Source organism: Cetorhinus maximus, chromosome 1, assembly GCF_964194155.1.
Source record: "Cetorhinus maximus chromosome 1, sCetMax3.hap1.1, whole genome shotgun sequence".
Lineage (NCBI taxonomy): Eukaryota > Metazoa > Chordata > Chondrichthyes > Lamniformes > Cetorhinidae > Cetorhinus > Cetorhinus maximus.
In genome coordinates this window covers 92648245-92671030 of record NC_135879.1, presented here as the reverse complement: position 1 = coordinate 92671030, position 22786 = coordinate 92648245, and the positions used below count along the sequence as shown (strand labels likewise).

General features: G+C 43.2%; 1 protein-coding gene across 2 annotated transcripts in view; it reads right to left on the bottom strand.

The window, feature by feature from the left end:
* Positions 1 to 22786, bottom strand: part of cfap299 (cilia and flagella associated protein 299) — a 969734-nt gene that overhangs the window by 207505 nt on the left and 739443 nt on the right. Inside the window, exon 5 of one of the 2 annotated variants that reach the window (XM_078543845.1) lies at positions 7802 to 7820. The exons of the other annotated variant lie outside the window; for it this stretch is intronic. Coding sequence (XP_078399971.1) covers positions 7802 to 7820 — 19 coding nt within the window. The remainder of the gene's footprint in view (positions 1 to 7801; positions 7821 to 22786) is intronic. 2 annotated transcript variants of the gene reach the window in all.

The following is a 22786-nucleotide window of genomic DNA, read 5'->3' as shown; positions in this document are numbered from 1 at the left end:
TTCGCCGAGCTTAATATTCTGCCCCATCTCTTTTTCTTGTGGGCCATGAAAGTGATGAGGTTAAATATCAACTAGTCAGTCTCCTGAGCAATGGGCCACTGGGCGGTCACAGCATTAAATTGTGAACTAGCATAGCAGCTTCGTGAGTGACTCCGTAACAACTCAGGAAGTGCATAAAAGGGTCTTTCACATCTGCTTTTCCTCTCACTTGCTCTGCACCATCACATGGCTTGGCAGCCTTTCAGAACCATATAACGTGTTTCGGTAGTACCCTGTCAGGCAGCATTAGTCTTCCAATAAAGTGGAAATGTTCCAGGACGATAGCTAACTAGCTTCCTTTAAGACAACAATCATGTACTGTGAATGATTCTGCAGGTGTCTTGGGGTCTCAGCTGGCTGTTGTTTATTAAGGTGCACTATGTGCGGGGAGGCAGATGAGGTTGCCACTGACAGCTTTGTATAAATGTGGTAGGGAAATGGAAATATTACTCTTAGAGGAACATTTGAATACCGTGCTTTTGGCATTTGTGACATGATTCCACTACTTAAAAACTGCTACTTGTTTCAGAGGGAATAGGTTTCCACACAGCAGACCCTGTGTGAAAGTATGCAATAGAGAAACCAGACATGGACACAGGTGTGCATTTACTTTGCCATCTATAGAAAACTGTACTTCCTAGACATCTTTCATAAAAATACTGTTTATTTCAAACCGCTACATTTACTTAAGAATTAATAATTATTGTAGTATAAAAATAAGTAAATCTTTGGAGCAAAAGCATGGCCAAAAAGAAAACTGGAAAATAACATAAATTTATACAGTTCACTGCAATTATTGGGAGGAAGAGTGAAGCTGAGCAGCTTAGTCCTCATGACTAACTGTTATGGTAATGAGCAGCTGAATCCAGTATATAGTATGTATACATTTCAAATCTATTGTCCATTTTTTAATGACACTGTGTAAAGTTACCTTTGTATCTCTAGTTATCTAACAAAACTGATCACTTTGTTCTGTTTCATTATGAATTTACTTCAGAAGCATTAGATATGGTGCAGGAGTAGGGGGGCGGGGAAAGGGGAAGAGATAAGGAAACCTCAGACTGAATTAAATTGAGGGATATTGACATTTTTAGGTAAATTTTGAAAGTGATTAGTGGCATTTGACAGGGATCTGTGTTGGATTGTATTGACTAACAATTTAGATGATGGAATGGAAAGCCATGTGTTAAAGTATCAATGACACTAAGGTAGGCAACATGGTAAGCAGTGTACATGGAACCATAAAATTGCACAGAGCTGTTAATTGATATAGTGAATGAGCAAAGCCGTGGCAAATGGATTTCAATAGTTAAGTGTGAGGTCACCGGCTTTGGAACAAAAAATACTTTTATAACACTTAGTAAATGATGAAAATAGTGGAGGTCTAAAGAGATTTAGGGGCCCATGTACATAGATTGTTAAAATATCATGGACAGGTACAGAAAATAATCAAAAAGGCTAACAGAATGTTGGCCTTTATATTTAAAGGACTAGAATACAAGGGATAAGCTATGTTACATCTATACAAAGCTCTAGTTAGACCACAGTACCTGGAGTACTGTGCTCAGTTCTGGGCATCACACTTTAGGGAAGAGATATTGGCCTTGGAGGAACTGCAGCTTAGATTTAACAAAATGATACTTGGACTCCAAAGGTTAAATTACAAGGACAGGTTACACAAACTAGAGGTGTATTCCCTGGCATCTAGAAGGTCAAGAGGTGATTCAGTTATAGTTTTCAAGATATTAAGGATAAATGATAAGTAGATACATAAAAACTTTTCCTCTGGAGAGACTAGGACTAGGGGAACATAGCTTTAAAGTTAGAGCCAGGTCTTTCAGGAGTGAAGTTAAGAAACTCCTCTATGTGCTCAGGCTGGTAGAGGTTTGGAACTCTCTTCCACAAATGGCAGTTGATGCTAGATCAATTGTTAATTTTAAACTGAGATTGATAATACCTTTGGCTAAAAATAATCTTATGGGACGCGGGGCAGAGGCAGGTATATGGTGTTGGGTCACAAGTCAGCCATAGGCCTGAATTTTTCAGGCGGCAGGCGGGCTCATTGGGAGCAGGTGGGGGGCGGCCGCGGAGGCGATCGCCACCTGCGGTCAGCTCTGTGTCACCATTTTACGTGGGTGGGCCAATTAAGGCCTACCCAGCATAAGATGCGAGCCATAGCGCTCAGCACGACCTGTGCAGGCAGGGGGAAGAAAGAGAGTCGGGGCCAGTGCTCATTCACGCTTGCACGTGAAAGAGCCCTTCAATTTCCCTGAGGCACGGAGCTACCTTAGGGAGATTGAATCACCATTGCAAATAATGAATAAATGATTTAAATGTTTATTTAAACATGTCCCCTCATGTGAGTATGTCAGATGAGATGGGACATGTTTTGTATTTAGGAAATTTTTAAACTTTAATTAATAAAAGCTTTAGGAAACCTCATCCCACTTGTGGATGAGGTTTCCTAAAAAACCCTTTTCGCCTGCCCGCCAACCTTAAGGTTGGACGGGCAGCGTTAACAATTACTTTAATCACTTCCTTAATGGCCTTAATAGGCCATTTACATATTAGCGGGCGCACAGCTGTCTCCGGCACACACCCGCCGAACGAAACACCACAAGATAGCGCAATGACGTTGGGACACACGCCCGACGTCATCGCGCGTCATTTTACGCATCGGCGTGTCGGGCCTGCCCCCGCACACCGACTGAAATATCCTGCCCATAATCTCATTGAATGGTGGAAAAGACTGCAGGGACTGAACATCCTAATCTTGTGCGGACGTTCAGCAATTTACTAACCTACATACAGGGATAGAAACTGTACCTTTTTGTACCGTTTTATACTTAGAAAACGGGCACAACAAGGCATAGTTTCAGAAACCAATGTCCTGCAACTCCCAGGATGCTTGAAAGATATCCAATCCAAAACTGGGTGAGGCGATATTTATGAAGGCTGCCTGAAAGAGGTGTTGGCTTCTTAAATATGCAATTGAAGGGTTTCAAAGCCTGTTTTTAGGATATTTCAGGAGCTTCACATGGAATGGATGTGGTTTAGAAACCTGCTGCTACCAAAAAGATAAGCTTTTGGTATTTCTATTTTAAATTCAGGTCATTAGCAGGAGGAGCATGCATCCCACAAGCCCAGCTCTTAATGATACCTCTGGCTTTGTATTCAGCAGACAAAGGCTCCACCTTAAACAGGAGATTACAATTTGTTTAAAATGAAATAAGCAATTCAAAGCCCAATTAACTGAAAATGATGAGATGATTCATAGACTTCATTACACAATCAATATAATCTTTGTTTCTGTAACTATTTTGTGGTATTGAAGCTTAAGGAAAGATGATTCGGCTGAATGCTCAGGTGGTTATATGAATTTAGTTTATTTAGCTTTTTTGAGGTTATGAATGTACAAATGCCGTAAGAACAGTTGCATTTAACCAAATCATTGTTTTTTAATAAAATATTGCAACTGCTTTCAGTGTGCAAAATGTTTAAAATTAGAAACTAATGCTGAGCTAACTAAGTAACCAAGCTAATGTTAAGTTTTTCTTCACTTGGTATAGTGCGAATTTGATGTTGACACATTAGAGTAAGTGTTACAAATATGAAAGTTCACTTCTTCGTTATGTTAGCATGCAAACACAGAAAGAAAGCCAGAAAGAAACAACACTATCTGATGTTAACCAAATTTCAGGCAATCTGAATAATTACTCAGCCAAATGAGCGTTTAACCAGAGATCAGACTGATTGTGCAGGCAGAGATGAATGAAAATCAACAGCAAAGGAAAAGCTGTAGTGACTCAGTGTGAACGTCTGTCTTGCAGTTTCCAGTGGAACGTTCTCAGACTCAAAAAAAGATCAGTCAGCAGGAAGTAGTGAGCTTTGACAAAACGTAAAAACCTTGGGAGGTCAACACAAGTAAAACAGGATAGATTGTACAAAATCTGGGTGGAATTTTCCGTGTCCGTTGGTGATGGGCGTGTTTGGTAGCGTGAGTGGATGATATGGCGAGAAGGCCAAAAATTGTTTTCACGGCATCATGAAACCAGTTTGCAATCGTCCGCTCTGCCCATCAATGGCGGGCCATGTTTCTCGCCTTCGGACATCAGGAACTTCATTGTAATACATCCGCATATAATTATAAGCCCAGCTCACTGGAATCATCCCCCCCAAGCTGGGTCATCACGCCGACGTGTTTCACAACTATACATAAGCGACGTGCACCTGGCGAGCTGCACTTCACTCAGGACTTTGAAGTTTGTTTGCCTACCTTGCTTCAGTCAGCACTTGCAGTCATCAGCGTCAGGCTTCGGAGACAGCACCACAGCACTTTTATGGGGGCTCACGGGCAGGTCTCTACCTATTAGACCAGCCTTAAAAGGTGGCTTTTCAATGTCTGCAGGGCTAGGGCTTGCTTGGGAAGGGGGAGAAGTGGCCTCAGGCATGGGAAGAGGCTGCAGGGCAAGGGCTGTACTGGGGAAGGGAGTTTCCTAGGGTGTGTGTGAGAGCACAAGTTGATCTGTGCAAGTGGCCTCAAGATTGTGATTGCTGAGGAGGCAGACTGCAGAAGACAGGAGGCCAGATAGAGATGTGAGGGTGTATGTGAGAGAGTGAGTGGTGATATCCCTTGAGCTGGCAGTGAGCTCTGCATTGGATGGCCAACCTCTTCTGTGCAACATTGGCACTGATCACCACTGCCATCACCTACCTAGCCGAGTGGTGAGATTGTTGGACTTCCTGCGGCCAGAGCAGGGGTAAAGGAGATCATGACAGGCTTCCACGGCATCCAAAAGGTGTTCCAGGGATGCATCACTGAATCAGGGGGCTACAGTCTTCTTGCCTTTTGGGGTCATGTCTTCTGTGCAGCAGTCCTGGGCTGGAAGCACTGAGAGACGTGCGTGCAGCTGCACTTTAAATATGGCATCCGGCATGAGGAAGTGACAAGGTGACAGCATGGCGGGCAAATGAAATCCCGCCCGCCATTGAAATGTTGTGTTTTCCGGGAATGCATGACATGCATGATCAATGAGGCCAGATGGGGACGATATGGTGTGATCATGCATGATCAATGAGGCCAGATGGGGATGATATGGTGTGAAAAGCTGCCAATTTTTTTTCCCGCCCGCTACCGCACTTATTGCAAATCTGAGATGAATCCGCCCTGTGGATCAACGTAGAAAGTTGCAACAAACAATGCAAGGTGGTAGCTGAAGTTCATTACCCTCTGAATATTGTTCATTTATGCCAAAAATGATAAAATCTACCAGCTGTGTTTCATCAGTACTTTTGAGGTGGAGCAAGTACATGAGCAGTGAGGAATGTTCAGTAGAATAAAGTCAGAAGAGTTGGAAGAGCGAAGGCAGTGGGTAGGAATACAGAGTCATAGAGGCCAGATGTCACAAGGCTCTGGATGCCTTGGAATAAAAGAGTCATGGCAGCTGCCGGGGAAACATGCACATATATGCAGGAAGGCTTTATTGTGGTCACATGCAACCTGCACGTTGATGGAGTGGAACGACTTTTCTATTCACAAATGTCTCCAGCTGCTGCACTGGTGCCCTGAAAGTGATGTGTGTACAGTCTACCACTCCTTGAACTTGTGGGAAGCTGACTATGGAAGCGAAGTCCATTTCCCACTGCATCTATGACGCCATATCTGTGGGGAAGTTAATGTGTTTCTCCCCTGAGCAAAGAGTGATGGTGATGGTCGTGATGCACCGGTGGGTGACTGATTGTGAAATGTCATAGAGGTCTATGGCAGACCCTTAGAAAGAGCAAGCCGCATTGAAATTGAAGGCCATGGTAACCTTGAGTGCAAAAGGAGAGGCATGAAGATTGGTTGATTGTGGCACAGGATCTTCCTCCACCATTGCACAGATGTCTCTCACCACTTCTCTTGACATTCAGAGCCTTCTTCTGCACTACCTCTCGCTCATGTTGTGATAACTTCTTCGGTGACTGTATACCCTTTGCTCAGGGTAGTATCCTCTCCACCTCAAGTCCTCCTCCTTCCTGCTGTGGTGGGTCTGTCAACACCTGGCGGGATACCCTGGCTCTGGCAATATTTTGCTGCCGCTGCCCTTCCTCCATCGTCCATCTGTGGGAAGGTGCCGTGCACATTTTTTCAACTTCCTTCCTTTGCTACGCAGAAGAGTTGGAAGAGCGAAGCCTGGCAGTTTGTTCTGTCTCCCACTTAGATGTCCCGGGCAAGGAGTACTCCTGAGGGGCCACATAGATATGCCCTTCCTCTATCACAATGACCCAACCTCCCCCATTCCCTTGTGGTCTGGCAACAACCTCTATCTTTGAAGTAAGGCTTCTGTGTTCAAGATTTAACTTTGCAGAGCTCTGAAAAAGGGAAACAGATCTTTTAGGAGGCCTTCAGAAGCGTATGCGACTCCTTCATAAATTTGTGATCCCTATACTGCGGGTAAAGGCACTTGCAGCAGCAAAAATTGTGTCTGTTTAAACTTGCCACTAATGTTAAATGGACAACAGATTCATGATTCCTGCCTGTATGAGTCACACCCTGCCCCCTTTCCACTACTGGTGCAAATGGTTTCAGCTGGAAATGGGGGCAGGACTTCCCTACTTTGCAAAAATCCTGCCCAAAGTCTCTTTGGGCTTCCACTATTTCTAGCATTTCACCAGTTAGATACTACCCTGTTCTATTCTTTATAGATCCTAAGTGGATGACCTCACATTTACCTATATGAAAATCCATTTGCCACAGCTTTGCCCATTCACTTAATTTTTCAATATCTCATTGCAATTCTATATCTCCATCTTCACTACAAAACTGACTATCTTTGTGTCATTAGAAAATTTCCATATATGGCTTTCTATCACATTGCCTAAGTTGTCAATGAATAAAGTGAATGGTTGGAGCTCCAACACACATCCTTGTGGGATGTCACCAATCAAATCCTGCCATTTTGCTGCTTGGCCAATTTCCAAATTAGGTCAATAATTTACCTTCAATTCCATGAGCTTCAACTTTAGCTAACAGTCTCTTATGAGGGACTTTATCATATACATTCTGGAAATCTATATAAATAACATGCATAGGCCTGTGATAGCACAGAGTGGTCATGAAAAGAGTGCAATGTTAACAAAGTGCTAAAGTCTGTTGCAAATGGGAATTTGATGCAGAGGGGAAAGGAGATGCTGTCTTTTAAAATTCCCAATACTTGTAATGGTTACTGTAACATTTTTGTTCACTACTTAATGCAAGCCAATGTGTAGAAGAAGAAAAAAAACTTACAATAAACAAAAAACTAGATATAAATAACATAAATAATTTAGTTTAAGATCTAGCAGAGCAGGTTTTAATATCTGGACTGCAATATATGGGAGTTTGTGAACAGCGATACTGTCCTGAACGAACACTTCAGATCTCTCCGGCTTAGAATCATTGAACTGGAATGTGAGTTGCAGACACCCCAACACAAAAGAAAGGGACAGGAGCATCCAGACAGTTTGCTGCAGACTTCAGTCACACCGTGTGGACAGGTACAGATTCAGAATGGTGTGACTGATAGTAGAGGTAAGTGAGATAGAAACTGAGGAACCACAGAAACAGATCCTTGTCCAATAGGTACAATGTACTTCCTACCTGTGAGGATAAGGATAAGGATAAAGACTGTCAAAAGGACAGCCAGAATGCAGACTATAGCATCTTAGAGCAGGACATCGTCCAAAGTGGGGAGGAGAAGGGGAAGCTTAATGTGCTAGGGGATTCAATAATTAGGGGGACAGATAGCATCTTTTTTAAGCTGGATCGAAAGTCCCATATGGTTTGCTGCCTACCTGGAGCAATTTGTATTATGGAGGCTTCTCATGCAGTCATTATGATCTAGAAGGTACCACCTGAATCCACCAAGTCCTCACCTTGAGAAAGTTGATGGATTACTTGATGCTCAGGAAACACAGTTGAAAACAGTAAAAACTCAAAAGTAGTATCATATTTAAGTTCCAATGTGCCTCCTATGATTTGGTTGGTCGTCCATCCACCTTCTGACTTCAGTTAAAGCCAGAAACAGATAGGTTGGAGGTGGGTTTGGGTCACTTGGAACTTCCACCCAATCCAAACCTGCCCATTTTTTTCAGTTTAAATTAAGCCCAATATGCCCAAGGACAAACAAGGGGGTATGCTATATTAGATTTAGTAATGAGCAACGAGCCAGATTTAGTTAACAGCTTAACAGTGTGTCAACATTTATCAAATAGTGATCATAATCTGATTGAGTTCAATGTAGTGTTCGAAAGGGGGAAACATGATACAACTATTAAGATTCTAGATTTAGATAAGGCTGACTTCAGTGGGATGAGATACAGACTGTCCACAGTAAACTGGGCAAATCTGTTTATGAGTAAAACGACAGATCAGTGGGAAGTGTTCAAAAATGGATTTATTGTGATACAGAAGTAATTTATACCTGCAAAGGGCAAGAGTTCTACTTGTCAAAATGGACAGCCATGAACAACTAAAGAGGAAGAGACAACAGGGGGAGATTTACAGCCCTGCAGCTGGCCTATTTGCAGGCAAGTTGCAGGCACATAAAGTCAGAGGGGTGGCTAGCCCACCACCTTCCCACCCATCCCCAAGCTGTCCCCCATAATATGGTGGGCAGGTAAGGCACCAGGCCTTAGGTCTATTGAGGCCCTTAACTAGCCAATTAATGGCCAGGTAAGAGCCTCTTTCTGCCCCTGCAGCTGGGGAAGGTGGAACGAAGGAGGTAAGCCTGCTATTTCACCATCTCAGGTGAAAAGGTGGGAAGGTACCCAAACTACCTTTGGGTAGTTCCCTGTGCCCATTGGGGCACCCCTTCCCCCAAGATGTTTCTCCCCCTTTGTGATCACTCAATTCGGCCTCAAAATCACAATCCTCCTCCCATCACTACCCCTCTCCCTAAGGTCCCGATCCCCCCCAACCAAAAACCACAGACTCACCTTAGTCCGGTATCCATGTTGTCCTTCTTGCATTCCCAACAGCAACTCTGACTGAGCTCTTGAATCAGATTGGTTGGCAGCTCTCGAAGGCAGGATTTCTTTCCAATGAGGGATGGAAGATCCACTCTGAGCTTGCTAAGGCCACCTGCAGCATATTATTGCAGTGTGGTAACCTTTTTTAAAAGTCGGTTGGCTTGCGATTGACTTTTCTACCAGGGGGCGAGCAATTACACCCTGGAAAAATTCAGCCCAACATAAAACCAAAAGAAAAAGCCTAAAATTGCAAGAAGTAGCATAAATCCTGGTTTTACAGACAGGAAAGAAAGGCAAACTGAACTTCTTCCCTCTCACCAACTGTCTGTCAGCAGAAGGTGGTTTTGAATTATTTTTAAAGTAGGCTGTGGCATGTTTTCCCAAATCCTCAGGTTGTGTGATCCAATTCAGTAATAACTCATGGCAAATTCATGTTATGATTAGCTCAGGAGGTTAGTTTATTCACATTCAAACCCAGGAGAGGAGTGTTCACAACGTCCCATTCCACTACACACACACACAAACAAACACACGCACATACACACGCACACACAGTAAGGGGGGAATAGAAAAAATAAAGTTTTACAACCATTGATAGTATCAGTAAAGGAACCACAGAAATGAATATTAGTTCACATGATTATCAGAGTTCAAAGTCAGAGTCTAGTGAGGAGTTATTTCACATAGGGGCTCGAGTTTAATTAGCTGAAGACTGGAATTATAAAGTTGTCTTTAAGGTTAGTGCTGATACTGCAAGATGAAGCTGGTACACAGAGACTGGGTCAACTCTGCAGGCGATGGTAGGAAATATTCCAGCAGAAATAGGCTATGAGGAGCAGGCTGTTTTTCAGCCTGGAGTCCTGCTTCTTGGTGTTCAATGGTTGGATAGTAAACAGCAGATTGAGTGGTTTCTCAGTTCTCAAAGGAATATAGAGATTTCAAAATGGTCGCTTGAGTCATGTGGCCTTCTTTCTCCATGATGATTTCAAATGGGATGTTTATCCAGTGTCTGGAATGGCTTTGATTTCAGGACTGATAATGTCCCAGCCATTAACTTCTAGTGTCAGGAAGTCATTGTCTAGGCAGAACCTCTGACTCCACCAAAGGGTTCCGCTTATCAAGATGCAAATGATGTCCAGTGTCCCCTCAATGGTCCTCTTTTGAAATGGACCTGTAGACCGCCAGGTGTGAGATGGGTCTGTTAACAACTTTGCAGGCATAATGAGTTTTGATTTGCGAGACCCCTGGTTTCGCAATTGTAACATTCTTACAATTGGGTGTGAGATTCCACGATGATAACAGGAGGATTCTTTTGTCTTTGTAACTCTTGTTGATAGCTTTCAGAACAAAAGATCAATCCTGTGATCATGTGGTTTGTAGCAGTCATCGTTTTTTGGTTCAGCAGAAAGTCAATTTTAAAAATAGCAAAAAACAATAGAGTTTGATATATACAGTTTTGGAATTTCCTTCATGTCTTATTGACCTAACACTGGCAAGTGGGAAAGATACAAAAGGGTGACAAGGCAAATAGTAAGAGCTACAATAGGGGAGTTTGAAAATAAACTTGCATGGGATGTCAAAATCAACACTTTTTTTTACAACAACATTAGGATAAAGAAAGTGGTTAGAAGCAATGTGGGTCCCCTGGAAACAGATAATGTGATGTTGTCAATGAAAATAAGCAAAATTGAGTACTTGCTGAATAATCACTTTGTATAAGCATTTACAGTAGTGAAAGGGTTCAGCATGTCAGACATCCCACAGATTGTTGAATCAGGGACAGGGAGCCAACAAAACTATGTAAGAAAGATAACAGTAAAAGAAGAAGAAGAAGAAGAAATTAATGGCAATAAAGAGTGACAAATCCCCAGGACCAGATGGTTTCCATTCCAGGGATTCAAGGGAGCAGGTAAGATCATTGCAGATGCCTTAACTATAATCTTTCTAAGTTCTCTCAATTTGGGAACCATTCCTTTAGAATGGAAAATCATGCATGCAACTCTGCTATTTAAGAAAGGCAAGAGAAGGAAACAGGGAATTATAGATCAGTTCGCCTAACAGCTAGAAACTGTACACCTTATGAGCTGATCTGAGCATTCTAAAGGGTAGGTCATGCTGTTTTTGAAGAGGTAACTAAATTAGTCGACAAGTGAATGTCTATAAATGTTATTTCATATTATTATTCCTTTTTCTTACCAACCAATTGGATTTCTTTTTCCTCCTTTGTTCCTGTTTATTAAATTTTCCCCCTTAGTTCCATTATTTTTCCATTATTTTTCCATTTTCTGTTTAATTCAATTTTGTTGGCTTTTTTTTTCCCTTTCCATTTTATGTATCCTTTCCTTGAATCTTTGGTTTCTGTTATATTTTCCTTTACCATTTATTTAATTTTATTTGCATTCTCTATATTCTAACTTCGCAGATTAGCCTCAATGTAAATATTGAAGAGAGGAACTCTGGCTATTATAGGGACACGTTTTAAATTTACATTCATTGTATTCTAAGAGTTTACGTAGATGTAACACCAGGAAAAAAGGCAATATGCTTTCTAGAGCCTGGTGTTTTTTCCCATTGTGTACATCAAGGTTACAAATTATAATGGTATAATTGTTTTTTTTAACTATTTCATGTGAAGTGCAAACATTGAGCATTGCAAGCCTAGATATGATGTGGAGGAGTAGAAATTCCAGATTCTATTATAATATGCCTAGCAATGCATAAGACCATAAGTTATAGGAGCAGAGTAGGCCTTTCTGCCCTTCGAGCCTGAGCTGCCATTCAGTAAAATCATGGCTGATCTGATCATAGCTTCAACTCCACTTTCCTTCCTGTCCCCTCATAACTCCTGACTCTATTGTGGATCAAAAATCAATCTAACTCAGCCTCAAATACATTCAATGACCCAGGCTCCACTGCTTCCTAGGGCAGAAAAACCCAAATATTAACAATGCACTAAAATCCCAATTCAAATAAAGAGTTTCCTGGTACTGATCAGTCAACCAGCAGCAACTTAGGTTTATTTTTAGCATCCATGTAAATTTTGTGTATTCATTCATGAGATATTGCCATTGCTGGCAAGGCCATCATTTATTCCCCATCCCTAATTTCATCCCTTAGATTTGAGAACTAATTTCCCTTGAGAAGGCAGTAGAGAACTATCTTCTTAAACCTCTGCAGCTCATGTGGTGTAGGAAAAGCCTGTGTTCTGTTAAGTAGGGCGTCCCAGGATTTTGATCCAGTGACATTGAAAAACAATGGTGTGTGATTTGGAGGGGAATTTGCGGGGTTTTTTTTATTCTTTCATGGGATGTGGGTATCATTGCAAGGCTAGCATTTCTTGCCTATCACTCAGCTCTTGAATTGAGTGGCTTGCTAGGCCATTTCAGAGGGGAGTTAAGGGTCAATCACATTGCTGTGGGTCTGGAGTCAGGTAGACCAGGTAAAGATGGCAGATTTCCTCACCTAAAGGACATTAGTGAACCAGATGGGTTTTATAATAATTGATGATAGTTGTCATGGTCACCATTACTGAAACTAGCTTTATATTCCAGATTTTATTAATTGAATTTAACTTCCACAAGCTACCGTGATGAAATTTGAACTAATGTACTGAGGGCATTAGCCTGGGCCTCTGGATTACTAACCCAGTGACATTACCACTATGCCACATCTCCACCAGGTAGTGGTGCTCCCATTCATCTAAAACTTAATCTTCGAGGTGGTAAATGTCAGTGGCTGGCAGGTGCTGTTGACAAACCCTACGTGAGATGCTGCAGTTCATCATGTAGATGGTACGCACTGCTGCTGTGGTGCACTGTGGTGGGAGGATTCAATATTTAAAGTGATGAATTGGGTGCCAAACAAATGGGTGCCTTTTGTCCTGAATGGTGTTGAGCTTCTTGAATGCTGTTGGAACTGCACTTATTCAGGTAAGTGAAGAGTATTCCATCAGTCTCCTGATTTGTACCTTGTAGATAGTGGAAAGGCTTTGGAAAATCAGGAGACTATTCACTCGCTGTAGAACATCTAGCCTCTAACCTGGTCTTGTCACAACAGTATTTATATGTCTGGTCCAGTTGAATTTCTGATCAATGGTGACCTCCAGGATGGTAGAGGATTTGGCAAAGCTAGTGCCATTGAAAGTCAAGGGGGGAGTTGGTTAAATTATCTCATGTTAGAGATGGCCATTATTGCTTGACACTTGTGTGGCACAAATACTACTTGCCATTTATCAGTTCAAGCCTGAATGTTGTCCAGGTCTTGCTGAATACGGGCATGGGCTACTTCAGTATCTGAGGAGTTACAAATGGAACTGGCCACTGTGCAATCATCAGCAAACATCCCCATTTCTGACCTTATGGTGGAGGGAAGATCATTGATGAAGCAACTGAAGGTGGTTGGACACTGCCCTGAGAAACTCTTGCAGCAATGTCCTGAGGCCAAGATGATTGGCCTCCAACAACTATGCTATGAGTCAGGCAGTGAAGAATTTCCCCCCTGAACCCGATTGATTTCAATATTATTAGGGGTTCATGATGCCATACTTGGTCAAATACTGCCTTGATATCAAGGGCAGTCACTCTCACCTCACCATTGGAATTCAGCTGTTTAGTCCATGTTCGAACCAAGGCTATACTAAGGTCTGGAGCTAAATGGTCCTGGCAGGGCCCAAAATGAGCATCAGTGGTAAGCTTGCTGGTATTGTCATAGACAGCTTCCATCACTGTTGATGATTGAGAGTAGACTGATGGGGCAATAATTGCCCAGATTGGATTTTTTTGTGAGCAGGACATGCCTGGGCAATTTTTCACTTTATGAAGGACTACAAAATGGACATTTTGGTGGTATGAGTCAGTACCACCTATTCAATATTGTTCCACTGGACATATATTGATAGGTGAATTTAAACCATGAACGCATAATTACATGAATAAATAAACCAATTATATATTAGAAACGGGTGTTAAAGAGTCCGAACAATGTGCCACATTGGCTAGAGAAATGAACATCAGGCTCATGGGTGGTTTAACACTTGCTTCAAGGCACTTTGTCAGATTGCATCGCTCCACCCGGTTCCAAGTTTAACGACGGACTATTGTTGGGCCATGTTCACCCTACCTCCCAACTACCTCCTTCTCCCACCCTAGGCCAGTCAATCTTGCTTTCCCCCTGTGACTAAAGGACTGCAACTGGCACTCACAGAATGCTAGTAATAAACCAATGAAGTTGGAGGAGTGTAGTGATTGCTGGTGCCTGGATCAAACTCAAATTTGGCTACAAATTTCAGCACAGTAGTTTTGGCAGTTAAAGCAAACAGTCTCCTGTTGATTAATAAAGGATTGTGAGCTTGAATCAATTCATTCCAAGGGCGGGGTCTATGTGCAGGTGTTTTTGTATTTTCATTGCCTATATAAGAAAAATATACAATTTTTGCAAAGGACCAATATGGCCTGAGTGGGAGCATTAATTTGCAATATTTTATTAAACTAGACATATTAATACCTTGATATTTCTAAAGAAAGGCAGGGATGGATCAATACCAGTAGGTTTCAAATTAACATGGAAATTTTCAAACTTGCTCACAGAAGCACAGCCTAAGTATAAGCTTACCTGATGCCAGAGCTCTGCTGCTGAATAACAAAGGCTCCTTGCTACAAACTTATTTTCAGTGGGATGAGAACATGAAGAATGCCTCAAAGATAAAAGGCCATCTGTATTTCTCCAATACATAGAGTGAGACAATGAAGTGAGCTCATCCAGAGCCCCTTATAGCTATTAGTGAGGAATGTGACCTTGAGCCAATAGATTTAACACCAGGTAGATAGTTCTTTAACTATCCAGACTGAAACACTTTCTAACTTGGATTCATGCCTGGAATTCAGGCATGGATTCAGAAGCTGGCTTGCATTGGTATGAGCATTGGATACAATGACTGGAATTGGGCAAGTCCTTATTTTCATTTTTTGTTATTCACTTATGAGATGTGGGCGTCGCTGGCTAGGCCAGCATTTATTGCCTATCCCCAATTGCCCTTGAGAAGATGGTGGTGAGCTGCATTCTTGAATCGCTGCAGTCCATGCGCTGTAGGTACACCCACAGTGCTGTTAGGAAGGGAGTTCCAGGATTTTCACCCAGCGACAGTGAAGGAACAGTGATATATTTCCAAGTCAGGATGGTGAGTGACTTGGAGGGGAACTTCCAGATGGTGGTGTTTCCATGTGTGTGCTGCCCTTGTCCTTCTAAAAGGTCATGGTCGTGGATTTAGACGATGCTGCCTAAAGAGCCTTGGTGAATTCCTGCAGTGCATCTTGCAGATGGTACACGCTGCTGCCACTGTGCATCGGTGGTAGAGGGAGTGAATGTTTGTGGAAGTGGTGCCAATCAAGCAGGCTGTTTTGTCCTGGATGGTGTCAAGCTTCTTGAGTGTTGTTGGAGCTATACTCATCCAGGTGAGTGGAGAGTATTCCATCACACTCCTGACTTGTGCACGGTGGACAGAATTTGGTGAGCTGGGAGGTGAGTTACTCGCTGAAGGATTCCTAGTCTCTGACTTGTTCTTGTAGCCACAGTATTTAAGTGGTTAGTCCAGTTCAGTTTCTGGTCAATGGTAACTCCAAGGATATTGATAGTGGGGGATTCACTGATGGTAATGCCATTGAATGTCAAGGGGCGATAGTTAGATTCTCTCTTGTTGGAAATGGTCATTGCCTGGCACTTGTCTGGCGTGAATGTTACTTGCCACTTGTCAGCCCAAGCCTAGTTGTTATCTAGGTCTTGCGACATTTGGACATGGACTTCTTCAGTATTTGAGGAGTTGCCAATGGCACTGAACATTATGCAGTCATCAGCAAACATCCCCACTCCTGACCTTATGATGGAAGGAAGGTCATTGATGAAGCAGCTGAAGATGGTTTGGCCTAGGACACTACCCTGAGGAACTCCTGTAGTAATGTCCTGGAACTGAGATGATTGGCCCCCAGCAACCACAACCATCTCAGCCAGGTCCTCGACTCAAGCCTCAAAGGCATCTCGGAAGAAGAATCTGATGACACCCTAATTGAAGACACATCACAGCGCTCACCCACATCCTTCACCAACATGAAGACACACACTTTGGTGGGACTCTGTTCTAGTGTAGCCTCGAGGTCACAATCTGGTGAGCACATCGCACTGTCTGATCCACAGCAGACAGTGGCAGGGACTTCCCAGGTTTCCAGCACTCGGAGGACTACTGGAGGCCAGAAATATGCTGAGTCCGAGTCAGATGACGAGCCTCTGGACTCGGTCATACCTCAGTTGCTGGAGCTGCAAAGGCAAGTTCAGGAAAGGATGTCCGCTGCACTCCTCAATTTGCAAGGCACAATGGAGGAGTCTGTCTGCCTTCAGTCTGAGGTAATGGTGCAGGCATGCTAACTGAGGTCAAGACTGGTAGGCTGGCGGCCGCCATGGAGACCTTGGTCCAGGATATCGGACCTGCACTGCTGCGTGGGCTGAGTTCCATCACTGACATCATAGTTGGCCTCCAGGGGTGTCATTGCGAGAGGAGTGCGGGGCAGCTCAATCTCACTTTATTTTCCCCTTCTCCTCAGGGAGTCAGCTAGGCACCCAGAGGGAGGAGGCCCAGCAGCTTGACACCCCGGGGCCATCCATCCAGATGACTCCAGAGATGTCTGGCCAATCCAAATCCCCTCATCCTCAGACCCCCACAGCTGACTCATAGCAAGGCACCCAAGGCAGGCCGGGGCACTCCGGGTCTTGGGCCCTCCAAGGATGCCCACCAAGGTCATAATAGACAGTAGCAGTCAGCAGGCTGCCTCCAGCTCTGCTGTGAATGTTGGGGGAGCACCAAGCAAGGTTAGGGAGGTTGAGAGGATGTATTTGCACTGCCTGGGCAAGAGTATTAATTACTTGTACATGATGTTCACTATTGTAAATAAACTCCCAAAAATGTCTCCTTGTCTATGGCTCCTTGTTATGATGAGCAGTGTATGTGCACTGTCATCAGCTGCACAGGAGTCAAACATTCACAGATGCAAGGTGAGGATGTCAGGACCATCCTCACTACATCTAATAACCATCCTCCACAAATTTTGTGGCTATGAGGACCTCCCGAATGCGCCTGCCTCGTCTGGCCAATGCGATGGCCTGATCATCATATCCCCTTCGATGTCCTCCTCATCGGAGGAGATGTGCAGCTCATCCATCTCCTCCTCAGCCAGGTCCTCCCCCCATTGCAGCGCTAGGTTATGGAGTGCGCAGCAAGTGACATTGATGTGCGACACCTTCAGTGAACTGTATTGCAGCACTCCACTGGACCTGTTGAGGCACTGGAACTTCATTTTCAAAATGCCTATCGTTTACTCCATCAAAGTCTTGGTCGCGGCATGAGCCACATGATACCATCACTCTGCTGCAGTCTGATGCCACTGCATGGGCGTCATCAGTCATGTCCTCTGTGGGTAGTCCTTGTCCTCGAGGAGCCAACCCTGTAGCCTCTCGGGACCCAGGAAGATGTCAAGGATCTGAGACCTGGTAAGGGTGTAGGAGTTGTGGATGCTCCCTGGGAATCGTGCGCTGACCTATAGAATGCATTTGTGATGGTTGCCCTGCCAGCCCAGAACCTGCCTCCATCAAAATGGCCAGTGCCAGGTAGGAACAGGGTTGGTAAACTGGAATGCTGGCTGGTGCTGGCATTTCCTGCCCTTGGTGCAACCCAAAAATCCTCCTCGATGTGTTGTCTCTGCTTCTTCACCTCCCCAAACAAAAATAAAAGATATGCCATACAATTTTTCATAAAGCCAATACTCCTTTAAGAAAATATAAACATTACTTAAAAAAAAACTCTAAACATAGTTAACCAAAAAGCTTATCAAACAGCCTTGAACGTAACCTCCATTTCAGTCTAGTTGTCAAGGAGAGGTATCAGTTTCAAATTCTGTACGATCCCTTAAAGTTTAAAATCATTCTACAGTAGAAAACCAATGGCCAAATTCTGAGGTAATTTAATCTATGTTCCTGAAACATTTACTTTGCAACTAGTCTTCTGGAAGGCAGGGAAGTCTAAAATCCTCTTAAGAGTTCTTAATTAAACAGCCCAGAAGGAAATTTATACGATAAAATTCAAGTTCAGAAGAATTACCTAAGTTTAAAAAAAAATCCTTTTAATTGGAGGGCTTTCATTTTATTGATTTCACATCCGTCCATTTGTAAATAACTGCTCTCTTTCAAAAAGATAAACCGCATGCTAACAAAGAAAATGTTCCATTCATGATATGCATCTTCATTTTCTGTATACCAGTTTCCAAAGATTAATTGTTTGAATTAGCCCCACCAGTATATCACAATTACTTTTAAGTTTAAAAAAGATGTCTGCATGCTGGACATCCCTAGGATCTAATATTCAATCAAGGGCAGGGACTCAGCAAAATTAATGTAATTAATTGAGATAACAGCAATGAAGGAAATAATGGCACTAAGGAGTGACAAATCTCCAGGACCAGATAGTTCCATCCCAGGATTTTAATGGGAGTTTTTCTCTTTGGGGAACTGTTCACTTAGATTGAATATGCCACTCCACTATTTAAGAAAAGGTGAGAGAGGGAAGCTAGCAGTTATAGACCATTTAGATTTATAACTGTTTTTGGGAAATTACTAGAGTTCATAATTAATGATAGGGTGACTGAACATTTTTAAAATTTTAAGCTGATCAGAGAGAGCTAGTGTGGATTTGTAAAGGGTGGGTCATGAATTTGATTGAATGATTTTTGAAGAGGTGGCTAAAATAATAGACAGGGGAATGTCTATGGATGTTACTTATATGGATTTCCAGAAGGCATCTGATGAAGTCTCTCCTAAGAGACTGTAAGCTAAAGTTGAAGCTCACGGAGTTAAAGGCAAATTATTAACCTGGTAAGGAAGGTGGCAAGTGGAGATAGAGAATAATGGGCAGGTACTTAATTTGCAGAATGCGATTCATGGTGTCCTGCAAGAATCAGTATTATGGCCTCAACTATTCACCGTATTTAGTGACTTTGATTTTGGGAAAGAAAGCCACATATCTAAAATTGCCGAGACACACAGATAGGTAGTACTGTAAGCAGTGTGGATAGAAGTATAACATTACAAAGAGATATGGTTAGATTAGGTGAATGGGCAAAACTATAGCAAATGGAATGCAAATTAGGAAAATATGAAGTCATCCACTATTATGTCTTAAGGGTTCCCAGGACTCTAAATTAAATCACACTTTTGACACAGATTCTGGATCTTACATCTTATATAATTTCTCTCATTGCTTCATGTGTTGGAATGATGCAATGTGTGTTTGGTACGCAGGCTGTAGTGCAGTAGTGAGTGATGTGGCATTATGAGTAGGCATGAAAACAATATAGATCACAAATCCTTGAAATAATTTAACATCCACTTTCATTTGGTGGCATCTATTTGTAAACTGTAAGCAGGGGTGGATTTACAATGAAGCACACCATGTCATGACACAGGGCCCCCAAATTACAGGGGAGCACCAAAATGAATGAATTTCAAAACATTCAAACTGGTTGCACAAACTGTTGCTACATTTGCAAAGTTAAAAGGGGAAGCGTTGAGTAAATGAGATATTTTTGGGACCGAGTACTGTGTGTGACGAGGCACCCAGGGTGTTCTCGGCAACTGTGGTAATCTGATGTGTAACATACCTTTAGTATCCAATAGCACAGTAACGTGGGCTACCTCTGTAGTTAGTAGTCTGTATCAGTAGTTGGTAGTTGAAGAGTGTCGTGTTTGAAGAGTAAACACATGTTTAGTTGCAGCTGAGTACATTTGTAAATAAACACAGAGGCCAGAATTTTTCTGTCGGCGAGTTGGGGGCGGGGCCCGCTCGCTGACACGAAAATGATGCGGGATGACGTTGGGAGGAACCCCTGAAGTCATCCCGCCCCATTTAAATATTCAGGAAGGCGGGCAGACAGCAAAATCATCTACCCACCTGCCGACCTGTCAATGGCCAATTGAGGCCATTGACAGGATAATTTAAATAATTAAAGGCCCTGCCCGTCCAACCATAAGGCTGGCAGGCAGGCCAGGAGCCCCAGCGGGCTTCTGAAAAAACATGAAACCTCATCCACTGGCGGGATGAGGTTTAATGTCTGTTTTTAAAAACTTTAATAAAGTTTTAGTCATATTTATTAACATGTCCCATCTCGTGTGACATTGTCACATGAGGGGGACATGTTAATAATTTTTTTATTTTTCTATTTTTAAACTTTGAAGCACTATCAGTGATCTCCCTGAGACAGCACTTAGCCTGAGGGAGATGTGCGTTCTTTTGTGCGCATGCACGAAAGAGCGCACTTTGACAGTTGGGGAATCCCTCTCCCCTCGCACAGGAAGCACATAGCGCTTCCCGTCAGGGCCCGCCCACTCAAAATGGCGGCGGGGCCCGTTTCGGCAGCAGCGATCAGCTGCCCGTCCACCACTGAGCCAATGGGGCCCGTCTGCCCATCAAGGGAAAAATTCTGCCCAGAGTGTTTGCTACTCAACTCTGTCGTTAGTACCAACTCGGCCATCACTTATAACAGGTGTGTGAACAGGGTCCAACGAACTGGTGTCTCGGATCCAACAAACTAACATATGAACATATGAAATAGAAGCCGAAGTAGGTTATTTGGCACCTCAAACCTGTGCCGCCATTTTAAGATCATGGCTGATCTGTTTGTGTTTCAAATTCCACATTCCCAATTACCCCCAATAACCTTTGATTCCCTTGCCTAACAAGAATCTATCTACCTCCACCTTCTGAGGTAGAGAGTTCCAAAGTTGCACAACCCTCTGAGAGAAAAAAATTCTCCTCATCCCTGCCGCTGATCAGCTACAAAAACATACCCAAAGAAAACACCTATCAGATGCACTCACTTTACTGACAAATGATCATTTCGCAAAGCAGATCTGTCTCAGTCTCTGTCCAACCTTCACAAAGTAAATAGAAAATCTCCGCTTTTCCACCAGGAAAGCGATGTTTAGAAAAGTAAGTTTGAAAGGAGATTGAAATATTCAGAAATGATATTAAGAAATAGCTAGGAATTGCTCCTTTTCCAACCAGGTTGCCACAGCAATTATATATCCCTTTTTTTTGATAAATTCCTCTCCTCCCACATACACTCTCTGATACAAGGTGTGCCACAGCAGACCACGAGGGGCACACCGTGAGCCAACTTGCTATGCCCAACAATAGTAAAGTGTGTTCACTCCCCTCATCCCATGATTGACAATGCAAGTAGGGAGCTCACTCACTAGTCGTTTGAATGAATAGCCAGGGCCACAGGTTAAAGGTGTCAATGGTGGCTCTGATGCTAGCAGTCTGGCCTCTGGGTCAGACGGTTATGTGTTCAAGTCACAGTTCTGTCCAGACAAGACACTTCAGGGAAGTGCTGACTTATCAGAGATTCCATCTTTTGATGTAAAAAGTCCCATGAGGCTATTTTGAAGAAGAGCAGGTGAATTACCATTGGTGTCCTGGCCAATATTTAACCCTCAATCAACATTACACAAAACAGATTCTGGTCATTATCACATTGTTTGTGGGAGCTTACTGGCTGCAAACTGACTGTTGTGTTTCCCACATTCTTACTTCAAAAGTTCTTGATCGGCTGTACAGCTTTTGAACTTCTGGTCCCCGTGCCAACTTAGTGCCAACTCATGTCAACCAATGTCACCTACCCACCATCCTTTCCCCTTACCCCCTCCATGCCAATTCACCTAGTATCCTTGGGCAGTTCTTTGACAGCTTTGATACTTCCTGGATAGCTTTGACTGGTCTGGCAGCTTTGACAGTTCCTGGATAGCTTTGACGGGTTTGACAGTTTTGACTCTTTCTGGATAACTTTGGTAGGTTTGATAGATGGACAGCTCTTTAACAGTCCAATGAGAGCTGGACCGTTCCTTGACAGCTGGACAGCTCTTAAACAGTTCTTTGACAACTGGACCATTTCTTGACAACTGGATAGCTCTTTAACAATTCCCTGACTTTGGGACAGTTCCTTGACAGCTGTTCAGCTCTTTGATAGCTTGACAATTCCAATAATTTTGTGTGTCAACAGTGCATAATCATGTTTACTTCTAACAATCCAAAGCATGCCTTACCTCATCCAAAGTGTGTCTTAACTCTCCCAAAGGTGTTCTGGGACCCTATCTAAACACATCCACCAAGTTCAGACCTCCTCTTACTTGCTCGATTCTGCACACTTCGGATTCCACACTCCTGGGCCATGATTTTACGGCCCATCCCGCCTGGCTGAATATTAGAGTCCTGCTGCGGCGGGGGCCTTGCACTTCCAAAATCCCACTTCAGTGGACAGTGGATGCAGTTGCTGATTTAAATGGCCAGCTGCCTCCACGAATTACATATGCAAAAATCCCAGCCCAACTCTAGTCCCACCCCCACTAAGGGAAATGTTGGGTTTGGGGCAGAAAATCTAGGCCCAGGTCTCCACCCTGATGATGCCACATTAGGAATTTTTATTGTGGCAGGGATGGGGAATGGAGAAACAGAGCAGGATGGAGGGAAGATTCCCGCCATGCAACAGAATTCTAAACGTATGTCTGGATTTTCCATAAGGATTCTTGTAAGCTCCCGCTATAATGGCGCAAACTGACAATTATTCTGGGCAGAATCTTCCTGAAAAATAACTACATGTTGATGATCCTGTGCAAATTGGGCAGCAAGTTCAGGGTGTAAAAAACATAGAAACATAGAAAATAG